The sequence below is a fragment of the Simochromis diagramma genome, unplaced genomic scaffold (genome assembly GCF_900408965.1).
Source record: "Simochromis diagramma unplaced genomic scaffold, fSimDia1.1 OVJJ01000419.1, whole genome shotgun sequence".
NCBI lineage: Eukaryota > Metazoa > Chordata > Actinopteri > Cichliformes > Cichlidae > Simochromis > Simochromis diagramma.
Window position 1 is genome coordinate 2,019,671 of NW_024387244.1, and position 16,284 is coordinate 2,035,954.

At 40.9% G+C, this 16,284-nt stretch overlaps 1 protein-coding gene across 1 annotated transcript; it reads right to left on the bottom strand.

The window, feature by feature from the left end:
* Nucleotides 1-96: 96 nt before the first annotated feature.
* Nucleotides 97-13,810, bottom strand: erich3 (glutamate-rich 3). Its single transcript, XM_040052929.1, has 14 exons — nt 13,559-13,810; nt 12,163-12,256; nt 11,946-12,071; nt 11,757-11,828; nt 11,499-11,627; nt 8,904-9,062; nt 8,425-8,625; nt 7,926-8,106; nt 7,626-7,812; nt 6,354-6,583; nt 6,125-6,265; nt 5,579-5,932; nt 4,269-4,403; nt 97-4,187 (listed from the first exon to the last, which is right to left on the bottom strand). Exons 1-14 carry the CDS (start codon nt 13,576-13,578, stop codon nt 982-984), a joined length of 5,235 nt encoding a protein of 1,744 aa, XP_039908863.1. The 5' UTR covers nt 13,579-13,810; the 3' UTR covers nt 97-981.
* Between the last annotated feature and the right edge of the window lie 2,474 nt (nt 13,811-16,284).

Sequence of the window (16,284 nt, forward strand, 5' to 3'; positions counted from 1 at the left end):
TTTAAAAACGCACATGTAGAACAAAGTTTTCTCTTTATTCTTGTTCTTGATGATAACTTTAAATGTAAAGACATTTTTTTGTCAAAAAAAAAAAATACAGAAAACTTTGTATTTTATTTTTGTCTGATTGTTTTTATTTTTAGCTGGAAAATCACAGAAACTTTCGGTTACTGACAGATATCAAAGTGAAACGATTAAGCCTCACAAACCCAAGCTAGCCGTAAAAAAAGACAAAAGGGAAATGCAAATACATGTTAAACATATCAGTGGAAGTAGAGGTAGAGTTAGCAGCATTACAAACAACAACTGAGCTTACATTTGACATTTCCTAGTCACCACCAAACTAATTATCATCAGCCTAATGATGAAGATTGAGCTTTGCGTTCTTGTTGTTCTACTGTATATTCTCCTAGCTACTGTGATCCAGTAATTATGTGAGTGTGCTGACTGACTGATGATGCCATTAACAGTGTTCGATTACAGATCTCTGCTAAAGCTGCACCACTTGTACCCAGTCAATGGAAATGTAAAGAGTACCTGGGGCAAGCTAAAGACGTGGGAGTCCAACATCTATGAATTATTCAACCACGTGTGAGTGTGAGTGCGCGAGTATCTGCTTTCAGGTGATAGCTGATAGCATCTGTACACGATACCTCATATCAACCAAGAGCTCTTTGTTACCAACAAAAGGAAGAGATGATCTATTGTAAACATTTCATGCAGCAGTCAAAACTCATTATGTGGATTCTTGATGGTGAAAGATGATGACGGTTTACGAGGCTGCTGTAATTTAAAGGCAGAAAGCACGAGACAGCGGAGGGCATGTCACATTTTGTCTGAAGCCACATGATTGTCTGTGCATCGAGAATCTGCAGACTTTTCATTTGTACAACTTGACTTTATAGGCGTCTTTGTAAAATTAAAAACTAAAAAAGTAGTAAAGCTTCACTTTCCCTCACTGTCACTCTGACCGGAGCGGCTCTAATGCCCGCTCTCAGCACTCGCAGCAGTCAGTAAAGGATATGAACTGTGAGCAAACAACGTGTCATCCACTGAAAAGGCGCTCAGCCGGTCTTTACCGAGCGTGTGTTTGATGTCTTCGATCAGCTGCAGGTCTTTTCTGTCTCTGCTGACGCTCCTGTCTGACGCTTTGCCTTCGATCTCCTCGTTGCGCGAGTCCTCCGGGCTTCCGTCGTCAGACTTCGATGTTGTAAAATCAGTTGTTTCTGTAACTTCTCGACTTTGCTCGTCTGCTTTTCCCCACGTTTCATTGACATCTTCGGTTCCGAGTGGGCTCGTGGACTGATTACCTTCTTCAGTCTGCGGCTCTGTTACATTGAAGTTGTTATCGATAGTTTTCTCATCAGGTTGGCTCTTAGAAACACTCGCAGGTTTTTCAGTGGCTGAATGATGACTACCTGAAGTGCTTTCCACTTCAGTTTTGGAAAAAGCGTTTTCCTCATTAATTCCTTTCTCTGCACTTTCTTGACCGTTACACTCTTGAAGAGATCCCATGCTTCCTTTGTGCTCTTCTGACCTCATCTTCTGCAAGGCTGCAGACTCCTCCTCACTTTGTTCCGTTTGAGGTTTTAGTATTAAGTCTTTCACTTCAGCCTTCTCCTCCACTTGCAGTTCATCTTCAGCGTCCCTGTAGGCTTTCACCTCATCTTCAGACACCCTCACCATCTTGAGTGGACTGTCTGATCCTGGCAGCTCAGTAGATTTTGTCTCTTCTTTATTTGAGCTGGACACTGGAGTGTCAGTTATCTCCTCCCTCATATCCTCCAGTGGTTCAACAAATGTCTCGAAAAACTTTGATGACTGGTGCTTGTTGACCCAGTTACTGACTAGATCTGTGCTGTCTTCTGCTGCCAAGGCCTCTGGACTTTCTCTACCAGCTGCGACAGTCTCTTCTGTATAATCAGCCTCATTGTTTTGAGGTTTGAGCAGCACACTTGCTCCTTCCTCCGAGGCCTTACTCGCATCTTCTGCGTCTACTCCATTTTCTCCGTCGGCAGCAGAGAGATCACCACCGACTGCATTTTCGTCAGTCTGTGGGCATATGTCAGACTTTGTATCTTTGCTTTCTTCATCTAATTTGGAAGCCAGAACATCTAAGTCAACAGCAACCGGTGATTGTTCCTGATTCCCTGAAGAAACAGCTGCGACCTCATGCACGCTTTCCTCAGCGCTGCTCGCCTTTTTTACCAAGTCTGGCTCTTTGTTTTCGTTATCACAGTCAGATTTGTTGCCATTTTGATCTTGTTCTGCTTCCTCGCCGTCTTTTCTGTCACCTAATTTAGGCTCAGCTTTCATTTCTGTACCTGCTGTCTCAGGCTGTGAGTTGCTCGGAGTTGATTCATCGTTTTTTTCCACGCTGTCACCCTCAGCATCACGTTCTACCTCATCAGCCCCGGGAGCCTGATCAACCTCGTCAGCATCGTGTTTTTTAGCGCCTTCTTCAGACTCCACTGCGACTTCTTTAATGTCTGCGCTCTCGTCATCAGCAGGCCCGTCTGCTTTGCTTTCTTTGTCACCCTCTTCTTTGGCTTTCAAGTCATTTTTGTCTTGTAATTGAGACTCTCCGTCGTCTTCATGATTATTGCTCTCGGCTTCAGTAGAGATCTCCCCGTTTTCAGCATTAATTTCTTCTTTTTCACTCGTGTTGCCGGTTTTTCCAGCATCTTGCTCAACACTCTCAGCCTCTGGCGTCTCATCAGCTGATTTAGTCCCATCTGCTGCTTCATTTGCACCAACGTCTGCACTTTTCTCAGCGTCTTCTGTGGTCTCAGATATTTCTTCTCCTTCTTCTACAGGTGCTTCACTTATGTCCTTTTCCTTGTCATCCTCTTCATCATGTTTGCTCTCTTTGTCTTCACTTTTCTCAGCTTTGTTCTGATTTTCTGATTTTTCTGCCTCATCATCATTTTCTTGAACAGCTGGTTTACTCTCATTCTCATTGTCACCCTCACTTTTATCACCTACTTCAGATTCTTCCAGTTTGTTCTCAACACACTCACTGTTCTCATCATTTTCTGTCTTTTCTTCAACTTTCTCGTCATCGGCGACTTTATCCTCCTCGCTCAAAGATTTCACAGCTTCTTCTTCGTCTTCCTTTGTTTTAAAGCCATTTTCAGCACTTTCTGCTGTGTTTTCCTGCTTGTCTGTCCCTTCATCTTCCTTACTTTCCTCATTACCCTCTTCCTCATTTTTAACCTTTTCATCATCATCTCTTTTCTCAGTATTTTCATCTTCTCCTTTATCAGAGGTTACATGAGTTTGTTTCTCCTCCTCTTCTTTTCCACCCTCCTCAGTTTTCTCTTTGTCTTCCTTTTCACCTGTTTCCTCAGATGCTCCAGTCCTCCTCTCCTCTCGCAGCTCGCACTGTTCGTGACTCTCATCCTCTAATACTTGTTCTTCTTTAATGTCATCTTTACTGCTTTCTTCTATCGCATTTTCCTCACCTGTATCTGCTATTTTTTCAACTGTGGTTTCTCCACTCCCACTTGGCGAGCTGCTCGAGTTCTCTGCATTGACTTCGGTTTCTGACCCTGCAGCTCTGTCCTCGCTGCCTGCCTGCTCCTCCTTTTCTGCGTCACTTACAGGTGCCTCTTCATAGCTGAGGGGCTCTTGCTCCTTTGAGGACTCTGCTTTTATCTCTATTGTTTCTCTGGCTGTCACTGCCTCTGCATTATCAGGCGCTGCTGTCTCATCAGTCTTTTTATCCGGCTCTGATACTGATGACTCATCCTCCTCACTGCTTTTTGCCCCTTGCCTGGTCTCGTCATGCTGAACGTCAGTCTCCTCAGCGGTTTTCTCCTTTCCTTCCTCTTCCTCTGCAGCCTCAGTATCAGCAGTTTCAGCTGGGGTTTCTTCAAGATGCTCAGTTGTCTTGTCATCTTGTGTCACATTTTCTTCTTTCGAAGGATGCAAAGCTTCACCCGTTTCCTCTGATTTATCCTCCTCTTCTGCAGCCTTGTCATCTTGCTCAACCTTCTCATCTTCAGCACTGTCGCTGTTCTCCTGAGGCTCCTGCTCTTCGTCTCCACTCTGTTCTTTGGTTTCGGGTAAATCTTCCTGTGTCTGTGCCACCGCCACGTCACCAGCATCGCTTTCTTCACATTCTGCCTCTTCTGCAATGGTCTGCTGTTGTTCTGTAGGCGTGACAAGCTTGACTGGAGCTGCATCTGCAAAATACAAAATGGACTTTCAAAATAAAGAACAGTCTTTGTGCAGTTTATGAATTAATTCTAATAAAAAGCTGATACCTTTGTTGTCCTGTTGAGGGCCTTTATGTGTGGACTCCTCCTCCTCCTCAGTGCTGGTGTCACTCAGCTCAGGCTCGGAGCTGCACTGGGACTCCTTCAGTATGGCTTCTGACAGTTTTTCTTGCACAGATTTGGCTTGAAAAATAAGGACCAGGACACTTGTGATCATCCTTCTCTGGGACATGTTAAAGCTTCAAAATTAATTTGTCTTTGATAACAACAACAATAAACACCAGTGCAGATTTATTTATCTCCTTTTTTAAGCAAACATCGTTTGTTCAAGTGCATCATAGCAATGGCACTGGACAAAAACCCACTCCTGCTTCAAAGAGGGTCAAGGAGCAAATAAGAAGTGTCCAGAATTTTAACCTCCTAAGACCTGAACTCTGTCACGACATGCATTTTTAATTTCTCTTTGCTTTTTGGGCTGATTGGGACCTGATGAATGTAAAAACAAAAAATTACCTGATTTTGAGATCCACACATGAGGACATTCATTTAAATTTCGACAGAACAGTAGCAGCATAATGTCCCTGTAAGTGGATATCAGGCCCTTGTAGAGCAAAATTTAGTATTTTGGTCCAGACAACCCAAAATGTGACGTCCACATACGTGGTCACAGGAGGTTAAATGACTGAGGAATTTAATGTATTTGAATGACAGATAAATATCTCTTTAATCCTTCCAGGTGAAAACACAAAAACAGTGCGAAGTCAGTGATTCTCGTCCATTTCTGCTTGTTCTGCTGTAGAACGTGGAAAAGTAACTTACTGCGCCCTGAAAACATTCGAGGTAAAAAGAAGGAAGGGAAAAACAAAGCAAATCTGCTTTTCTTTGTCATGCAAAAGCAGATTTCTTATGATAAATGAATGAATATGCAGCAGCTCGTCACAGACGCATATTTTGAGCTGCTCTACAGTATGCAAATACTGGGATTTTTTCTTCACGGCTGCTTACTTCTTCTTCGCTGATTGCAGTTTCACCCCTGGTGTTGCTTGCCTTTGTTTACTTAACTATATATTTACACATTATTTTTAGAAACCCAAACCAAGACAAAAGTATATAAAAAAATGTGGAAAAAAGTAAAAAAATAAAATGTGGATCAGATAGAAAACGAATCATTGCGATGGCACACATGTATTTTTCCACTATTAAAGTTTTTATTTGAATCATTACACGCTGACGATATTGTAGCAGTATGACATTAAGCTGTTCTGCTCTGATTGTATTACAGCGCCGTATTTAAAACATGTGACTAACTAGGTGGTCTCGAATGTTGTGTTTTTGTATATTCTTTGTTTTTTACTCACCTCTCTCCTGTTCCTCCTCCTGGTTGCCCTCCTCTACAGGCTTCTCAGCATCTTTGTCATCACTCTGTCTAGTCTCACTTCCTGAGGGGACGCTGGTGTCGGATATTTCTATCTCCGTGCTGTCCCCAGCACTGTCCATGTGCGAGTCTTTGGCCGCAGAAGACTCAGCTTCCGTGGAAACATCTTCTTCTGGATTTGGTTCATCTTTTTCCTCGGGCTGAGCGATGGTTTCCTCCTGACGGTCCTCTTTCTGTTGCTTTGCCTTATTGTCCTCGTTGATGTCTCTTGTGGCTTCAGCATCACTCTCCTCGTGCTCGCTGCCCGAGGAGCTGGAGCCTGAATGAGATCTCATGTCTGCGAGAAAGTTACACATGAACACCAATAAGTACTCTACAAGAAGGAAAATGCACATTTAAACATTTCAAAAGATGGTGTTGTTGTTCTGTAATTAAAATACTTTGTGTCTTTAAAAAAAAAAGACTTTAAATAGTTAAACATTGTACAGGGATTTAAGCTTTATGTGTACAACTAAGGTGATGCACCCACCATCCCTGTCATCATTGTCAGTCTCAGAGGCATCCCTCTCTTTAACCTGCCTATCTGTTGCACTGGTTGGAGATGGGGATTTCTCTTCTTTTGCCTCCTCTGCAGCTCCTTCATCGTCTGCTTCAAAGTCTTCTTCATAATCTGAAGCAGAGAATTACAGATACAGACTTCGGTATGCGCGGCACACAAATCTTTAGTTTGTGCTCAGATGCACCAGTTTTTGTACCACCTCTGCCTTTTTCCTCATCGAGCGCTCTTTCTTCTTTGACTGGAGTCTCCATGTTCTGCGGCTCACTGGTTTCACCCTCCAAGCGGGAGCCAGCATCCTCCCCAGTCCTCTCCGTCTCCATCCCACCTTCATCTTTCGGGCTGTTGACTGATTCCTCTCTTCTTGTATCCTCCTTGATCCTCTTTGGTGGAGGAGTGGGCTTTTTGTCCAGTCCCATTGCTATGATGCATCTGAACAATGAGCAAGAAGTCTGTTTAAAAAGTAATTTTGTTCCTGTTTAAATAAATAAATCAATAAACCACCCAGAGAACGAGTGGGGTGCATTCAAACCACCACACTGAACACAGTAATCTGCCTATGTTGTAGTTCATTTATATTCTAATTTCACTTTAAAATCATCAGTATGCAGGGATAATCTTGTTGAACAAACTGTGTATCACAAAGTTTCTTTCCACAGAGCTTATTTTGTGGATTTATCCAAAATCCCACCGGCTTTTTTTCCAGGATAACCAAGACGGGCTAACTTCTAAGTTGGCCTCCAAAAAAAGGTCATCTATGGGACACTCGTGCCACTGTGGACTGCTTAAATATAGAGCTACAACTAGCAGACCATTAGTTTAATGTGCAATAACATTTGAAAATGGGGAAAACAGTTTATATGGTCGAAAAATGCCAATTAATTTTGCTGCCAGCCCGTTTAAAGCTCAAACACTGTCCTGTTAGACTAAATACACACTACATGGTTTGGTTTCCAGAAGACTGTAATGTTTGTTGTAAAACCAGGCTCTCTGCTTTCTCTACACGCAGTTTATATGCTAAACTACAGTGGCTGACAGAAGCTTATCATTTATTCATGAGTAAAAATGTTAAACTTTTCCTTTCACATGTCTCCTTTTTGTTGTTCACTTTGTTTTATATTCAACCTTTTACAGTTAAGGCTCATCTATAACCTCCTAAGACCCGAACTCTTCCACGATATGCATTTTTAATTTCTATTTGATATTTGGGCTGATTGGGACCTGATGAATGTAAAAACAAAGAATTACCAGATTTTATTTTTACCTATTTTTTGTTTCTGAGAAAAATTAGAGCCACATATGAGGATATTCGTTTAAAATTTAAATAGAACAGTAGCAGTACAATGTCCTCGTAAGTGGATATCAGGCCTTTGAAGAGCAAAACTGAGTATTTTGGTCTAAATAACCCAAAATGTGATGTCCACATATGTGGACGCCAGGTCCTAGGAGGTTAAAGCTTCTGTAGAGATCTCACTTGTAGCACGGAGAGGCCCCCTCGACGCCGGTGAAGCCAAAGTGCCCGTGTTTGCCGCCGAGTCGTGAGCCTTTCCTGTGTTTGAACTCGCAGCAGGAGCTCAGCCGCTCCACCTGCAGCCCATTCAGGAAGAAGGTCAAGCTGAACGGGAAGCCTCTGTGTCGACGTGAAATAAACTGGAAAGTTTCTGAAGCAGAAATGATGAGGCACAAAAAGCCATTCTGAATGGTTTGGGGTATCTGTCAGTATATATTTACATATACAAATCCAAAAAAACACAACCCGGTTTCACACACTGACCCCCTTCATGAAGCTTTCCCTTGTACACACACAGGTTCTCTCCTCCACAGTGCTGCTGAAACACTTTGACGTCGTCCCTCATGTCGGTCAGGTCGCTGGAAAGACGCACCGTTTTGCCAAAGTACACCATGTTGACACACACTCTGCTTTGGTGAACAGAGCTCCTCAGCAGTGGGGTGTCCTGGGTGGAAAAAGTGACACGTTTTTGGTGTGTTATTTACTGATTAAAGATATTTTACATTTATATTTGAACTTCCTGATCCAAACTCTGATGTTAGCGATGCACAGAGGTGGATGAGATTTGTTTCTATATCATAAATATAATCAAGGACGCATTAATACTATTCATTTGTCAACTTTGTCATGAAGTGTCTCAGAAAATGCCACAGGAAATGCTATTTGTTGTTCCCGATTTATCCAAAGGAAGTGCAGTTTAATGTTTGTTGTGGATACTTTTGTTGCCAGGGAAATAACGAGGACAGATAAAGACCTAACTCACGTCAGCTCCACTGGAGGCGGTGGTCGGGCGCAGTCTGCGGCCTCTGACAGTACTGCTGGCAGTGCCCTTTAACCCTCTCTCTTTCCTCTTCATAGCTGGAGGCACCGGAGTGACAAAGTTGTTGATAACTGGGAGGCAATAGGGCGAGATGCCATGGGAGGCCTCCACTGCAGTCAAACGTCTCCGAGGCTCTTTGTCCATCTGGTAGGAAGGTTAATGAAGTCTTTACTCTGGTTCTGCTGATACCGATGCTCTGTGACTGTGGCTTCTCTCCATGCAGTCAACTATAGGTGTGATTCTATCAATTATTTTTCATGCTGAGGCCTACATCTATATCTCTACACTTCTAATAGGTAGTTTCCAAAAATACAGTATGAAAAAAAAGAAATTGCAACTTCATATCGCTTGAAAATCTAATTTGTCTACAGAGAAAACGCTGTGACTCATATACAGGTGAGTATCTTGAGTCTCACACTCACAGTGCAGTTGAACGGCAGGTGGTTGTCATGAGAGGATTGGAGCAGTCTGTAAGGGGAGCTGTGTCTGACCGAAGCCGTGGTGCTGTTACTGTGGATCGGTTTCAAGCGCACGGGCCTCTGCATCTTCCCCGGGGCCGTGTTGGGTCGAGATGAGCTCGGCTAAAAATCGTGTTACAGACATTCAGTTTGCATTCTGCTAATTATGCAGTTCTGCTAATCTGCACTGCTCCTGAACCGTCACTATGGTGCGCTTTTACAGTGATGCCATACTGTGTTTCCTTTAACACAAAGCGACCTGCTCATTATGTTGGTGTTTTGTGAAATGAAGCGTATTTGCTATTCAAACTTTTCTTTCCTCGGGCTTGTCATTCGTTGCTGAATGTAAAAAGCAGTTATTTTCTAATCTAATCTTTATCTTTTAATTATATTTTATTCTTGGTAGTATGATCACATTGTTTAAATAGTTTTTAAATTTTTTTTATTGTTAGCGATCTTTAACGTCTCCCACTACTTTTAAAAACTGCAAACTTCTTAATAAATTCACAAGAAATCATGATGACAATAAACGTATTCAAAATGCATATTAGCTATTAGCAACAAATCCCCATCGATGTATATCAGGCAAGGCTCAGCTGTGATTAGCATGTGCTTTCTGTTGAGTTAAGGTGGGGTCAAAGACAGGAGCGATCATCGCGATCAAAGACAGGATTACTGGCTCTATTTATTCCGGCATCAAGGTGTGTGACTGTTTATGTTTCAAAGATAACACACAGCTAATCCCAGCACTTCACTCTGAACACTCGTCTGCGCACAAAACAAACAGCTGAAGCTGGAACTCTTCATACTACAATGGCAGTGTCAGTATAAACATGGCAACTATCAGGGTGCACAGGTTATAACATACACTATAGCAGTTTCTCACCTGGACATCATCTCCTTACCTGCAGGTCAGATTTTCCATGTTTGCTCAGGTAACATTATTCGTGTTACAAAGAATGCAAACAAAACAGTTGACTAACTAATTGACTAAATGCAAGTTCTTCAATGAAATAATCAGTTATACATTTTGGAAAATGCAAGATGTTTGCTTCTTAAGAGTTAGACTAGAATCTAAGGACATAATAAAAATATAATCCAAGCCTTAAAAGGAGGTGACCTGAGATGAACAACGGGACATACTACACTGTATGTTTCTTTATTTCCTACAAAATACACCAAAATGCAGAAGCAGTGTGTGAAACGCGCCATGATTCAACGACCTTTAGCAGCAATAACTTGAAGTTTACTGTTTTCATCTCTCACATCTCTGGGGAGTAGTTTCGGCCTGCTCTTCTGTACAGTGTTGCTTCAGTTCACTGAGTTTTGCAGGCATTTGTTTAAATGCAGCTGTCTTCAGGTCCCTCTATAGTATTTCAGTCGGGTTGCAGTCTGGACTTTGGGCTGTTGCACCACCTTGATTTTCTTGTTCAGTCACGCTCTTGTAGGTTTGCTGCTGTTCTTGGACTCAGTGTCGCGTTTCATGGCACAGTTTGGTTCAAGCTTCTGTTGTTGGACAGGTGGACTCACATTTGTAACTCTAGAATATTTGTACTGGTATAAAGGGATCAACGACTGGAGGTGCCTGTGGCTGCAGAACAAGCCCAAACCCAACTCCACCAATGTGCTTGACTGTTAACACGAGGCATCTGTGGTGATGTTCTTTGTTTGGTGCTGAGCGTTATGGCCAAACATCTTCACTTTGGTGTCATCTGTCCAAAGGATGTTTTCCACGTGTGAATGATCTTTCTCACTGTAGAATGATGGACTTCAAATTATTTGAAACTCGACTTATACTCATTGATGTCCTCCTCCCTTGGCTTTGTGTTAACACGCACCTGAAGGCTTCACACCAGCAAACTGCCAAAACTTCTGCTTTTTTACAGATGCTCACACTTGCTGATGATGAGTTCATTGCATTTGATAGGCAGCACCTGTCTGCTACTTAGCCTCCCATGGAAGGAGGAACAGTGTAGTTGGTACACTGATTCTGTTTTATGGCTTCATTTTTGTTAAATATATCAGGACAATGTGCTGCTTTTCATCTGAGGTTGTTTTTCAAATTATTTTTTACAACTTAGTGACTTTTTATTCTGTTTTATGTGCATAAAACCTTAATAGAATAGAAAGGGTGTGCTTTCTTATCTTATCTTATCTATATGTCCGTATCTATATCTATCTAACATCTGTTATAAAGTCAGTACTTGCATATACAAAAGAACGCTGATTTCTTATATATTTATTGCACTAAATGAATGTATTATTTATCAGAGCAGTTCTGTTCCCAGTTTCAGTGTACACTACAGTTTCATCTATTTCCACAAATAAATACATAAATAATCGTCTCTCCCACTTACACTGACGAGCTTAAAATTGCTTCTTCAACAAAAGGTTGCTGCTTCGAACTCATACATAATTCTCGTAAAACCATCAGTGTAATTTTTTATCATTGTATCATGTTTAAAGACACTAATCTACTTTGTATGATTAATTAAACAGTCACACTTTAAACAATAAACACTGAGGCAGTAGATTTAATAAAAACATCCTTTTACCCACCGACTCAGAGGAGTCAGAGTGCTCCCCCTCGGGCCCAGAGTGCTGTTTCCGGATGCCCCTGGCACCCTCGGGAGGGTGTGGAGACAGGATGTGGACAATGCCTTCCTCATACCTTTTAGAGCGCTCCACCTGCCAAACAACACCATTCATTATTATATAGTATGTAGTGATATATGAGAAGTTTAGAGTTATTCCAGTATAAATTAAGAATCCTACAAAATAGGGCAGCAAAGCAGTGTTTATATGTTAAAGACGTACCTTGATCTTATGCACTCTTTCCCTCCTTGCAAACTCCTCCAGTTTTCTTTTGATCTCGATTTGGTGGAGACGCTGTGTGGGTGGAAAAAGGACAAATTATCAGGATTTATTGCATCAGGAAAATTACACAGATTACATGACAGTGTTTTTTCCTTTGACTTTGTCTCATTTACATCGTGTTCTTCCCACCTCCATCTCTAGCACCTTGTGGAAAATAGCCTGTGCCAGACATTCTCGAACGTGTCTCTGGTGCGCTCTCTGGATCAGCTTGTGTCTGTACTCCTTGTCCGGGACAATGCGCCCACTCCTGGTGATCTAATAACAACAATAATATCAACAAAATTCAACCCGTCGATCGATATTTTTAACTGAATTTCATAATTTTGCTTTAAAAACCTAAACGCACCAGTCCCGCTCTCTGCAGGTGTCTCCTGATTCGAGTGTTGCTAAAGTATCCAGCAAGATGTTTGTCTGTGAGGCTGTTGTAGGTCGAAAGAAGTCTGCAGAGACAAAAACACAAGTATTTAATCCCAGTCAGCACTAAACAGCCACAGTTCAGGTGAGGGGGAGCGGTGTGAGCCGTGTGTTGATTAAAGCTATCGGAAAACCGGAACCCTGATCAAATGCTTTGCTGGGGCACAGCGCCGTGTTTGTTTGTTGGCAGTTGTTCTCTTGTCCTCATTAACGAGACATCAGCTCGTCCCCAGAGCGGCCTGTGTGAAAGCAGTATTTTTTTTCCAATACAGATTTGATTTCCACCGGCATTTGTGTACGACACAACAGGATCTTACAATTATAGAGTCTGTTACAGGTGTCCGATTACCTACAGGAATGAGAGGGAACGGCACACTTAGCCCGGGCTGCACTGGGCTTGTTTGTTTCTGGTGCCCTGGATCACAGCACTGCATTTAAAACTGTCATTCTAGACGCGAGTCTTTTATGAGCAGGTGAAGTGGAGGCACATGGCTGCAAAGCAGTTAAGAGGCATCCTACTTGTCATGACAGAACTTGATGAGCTCTTAATTGTCTTTGCAAATAAGGAATAAGGAGTCAAGCACTTTAAAAAAATAGTTTATGTTACAGTATGAAAGTATCCTGTAGACAAAAATCATACTGTGTGCATTCTCTTATATACCAGTATGGGAAAAATGCAGCAGCACATAGAATCTCACCTGTGTGTGTGCACATCTCTTATCCTTGTTTTAACACTTATTTATACACACACTATTTAAACTTGTATTTCCTTAACTTACAGTCTGTCACCCATCGCTGTGCATTGCGTTAAAACCACTGAGAGTGTTTTCCTCTGAAATGTGGTGCATTAAATGTAGCATTAGATGGAAAACCTCAAATCTGAATTCATGGTGAAACTTCAGTTTCAGCTTCTTTCTGGTTCTAGTGTCACTTCTTGTTCATAATAAAGTGTGTAGCAAAGCTGCCTATGGAGTTTTCTTTGACTCATTTGTGGGTTTGAGTGGACCCATTAGCACACACAGTAACATTTGCCTCATTGGTGACTATATTGACAGACACTGTGGGTGACTCACAACCACTTTTAAACTGTTTCTATAAGCAGGGCAGGCATAGTTTAAGAGTTAAATGGGCGTTCTTGCTATTATGCAGCTAGATCTTTAATATTAGCATGAAGTCAATTTCCAGCTTTTCAAGCAGTTGAAAAACATGAAAAGAAATGTGCCGAGGTTAACTGGCGTAAAGCCTCCGAGGGGGGGAATCAAAACTCATGCAGCTTTAACCAAGCGGCTCCCTCCTCTTTGAATAAAAACCACATAAATTGCTCTTACCCTGAGTTGAGGTGACTCATGGCTTTCAGTCTGCCCTCTCTTTAAAATCCCCCCCAGCGTCTGAGATATGGAGGCAGGGCACTCGGTGCTCGTTGGGAGACGTTCAGGTTTACGTGATGTCAGAACAGACGGGAGTTGTTATAAAGTGAGGAAGGTAAATTTTGAGCGGAGTCGGACTGAAGCTGCACTTCTCCCACAGCGGAACTGATGACAGTCCCTGGTTGCCATGGCGAATCACGTGACGAGTCTGCCAACAGGGCTGGTTTCCACTTACAGATTCCCACTGACACGCACATTTATATACGTCTGTCAGTTTTTCATTAAGAGCACCAACTACTTCTGTCGGTTAGCTTCCTTAATTTGTTTATTTTTTATTTATTTTATTGTAACCTTAAATGATGAGAAAACAAAATAAGAAGCAGTTAGTTATCTGTTGTTGTTATTAATGCCACTGTTTAATTGTTATGTTTTACAGCACTTTGGTCAACGCCCTGTTGTTATTAAATGTGCTTTATAAATGAATAAATAAATAAAAAAAATAGTTACAAGTTTCACATTGAAAATCTTGTTTAAGCACATTTGCAAAATATATTTTTTGACAAATGGACAAAAGCCCTTTTGAGACATGAAATAATATATGATTATAAGTGATAGATATTCTAATTGCAGGAAAAGCTTCAATGTGAAGCAAAGCTTAACTTTTTGTGCAAAGTTATCTTACTAATGCAGTGAAGTGAAATATACAAACCTATCAAATTGATATAAATATGCTCTTTTATTGCATAGAATGAGATTTAAGAACCATGTTTGACTATGTACTAAATAAGTAATGTACTTATTCTTTAATATATCTACCTACCTTTTATCTGTGTATGTACTTTGTAGTAGTTTTCAACTTGTAAAGCACTTTTTAAAGCTGAAAGTACAGACAGAGGGTTTAAGTCTTATTTCTCTATGTTTTAAAAACTTGTAATACAACTTATATCCTATAATAAAACTCTTCTCATGTGAATGCCAGGTTTTAAATTATTTTAATACAGCTTTAGATGAAGAATTTGTATGTGCACAGAAGCAGTGTGTGAAAAACCAAGTACACCTGAAGCACCTTCAGAAGCAATAATTGTTTTCTGTGTTTGCAAGTATATTTATGCACAGCTGTCTTAAGGTCTCCTCACAGCATTAAAGCCGTGCTGAGGTCTGAACTTTGACTGGGCCATTGCAACAACTTGATCCTTTCCTGTTTCATTCAGCCTCTTATAGATTTGTTGTTGTTCTTAAGATCATCGTCCTGATGAATGATCTGGTTTGGTCCAAGTTTTGGTTGTTGGACAGACGGCCTCACATTTGACTCCAAAATACTTTGGTAGCAGAGGAAAAAAGCCAAACTTGGTCAGTCTTTTCAAGTAGCCCTGTTATGAACTTTAACATTTACTGAGGCCTCCAGAGCCTGAGATATAACTCTTGGGCTTCTCGGTGTTCTGTGTTTTTGTTCATCTGAGGTTTTGTTTAACTCATTTTAAGACCTGTTTTTGTCCTGGTACCAAAAACCTTACTGAGTGAGGGCATACGTGATTAACTGTAACTTTGTATTATAAGATACAAGTTGTATTGCAAGTTTTCATTAGTAACTAAGTACTTATTCAACTTTTGGCCCATAATGTTACAAAAGTTGAAGAAACTTTATCACAACATTTGTCTATTTGTAAGACAATCATGTTGTTCTCTTTACAATGAAGATCAAATATTAAAATCTGAAGAACCTCTAGCATCTTATGTAATGTTGCTTTACAGCCCATGGCTCTCTTATATTTCCGCATAACTGCTTTTGAAATTCACAGCTGTAATATTGGATCTTTATATTTAATAAAAACATGAAGAAATCTAATATTTTTGTGTCATTTGTTTAAAGGGTCCCTCTCTAGCTGTTGTTGGACTGTTAAAATCACAGTGTTTTAGGTTTAGCTTTCTATTCAGAACTAAAATAAGCAAATCTTTAAACACCACTATATCATTTCAAAAACAATCTGTTTAGATTGCAACAAATCAACAAACAAACATAGAAAAGGAGTTAAGTTAGTGGGGTTAATATTAAAAGTTAATAAAACACAATATATTTATGCTCACAATGTGATGCTACTAGCCAGCATTGTCAGTGTCCCTGGGAATCTAAAATGGTGAGTGTAGCACAGTCCTGCTGCTGTGGAAATTCCCTGAGTGGAAGCTACAGTGCTCTCTCCTTCATGACTGATTCTTAGTGATGGCTGAATATGTGAGCTGTACTAAACCCGTAGACCTGAACAATCACTGGTCCAGTGGCAAAACCATCACTTTCCACCACCATCAATAAATCCACAGTGGGACTGGAGTGGGGTCTGTAGGTCCTCTGTGGCCCTCTTGTGGAAATGTGAACAACTGTTGTAATTATGGGTTTTTTAAAAAAACATTATTTTTATTTTATTTTTTACCACAATGCACCATAATTTTTATATTGATGTAGTAGCATGTTTCAGGTCTGAAGGCAGCGCTTCATTAAATGTTTGAGCAAATGTAAACGGTATATTTGCTCAAATGTTTATCTTCCGTATTACTGATTAATTAAGTGTTGCATCAGTTGCTTCTTATCCTCCAGCGTCTAATTACGTTGTTATTGTATGACACATAATGTCAGACATCACTGAGTTCTCTGAAAAAGCTCAATTTCATAATCACTTGATGGCTTGTCAATT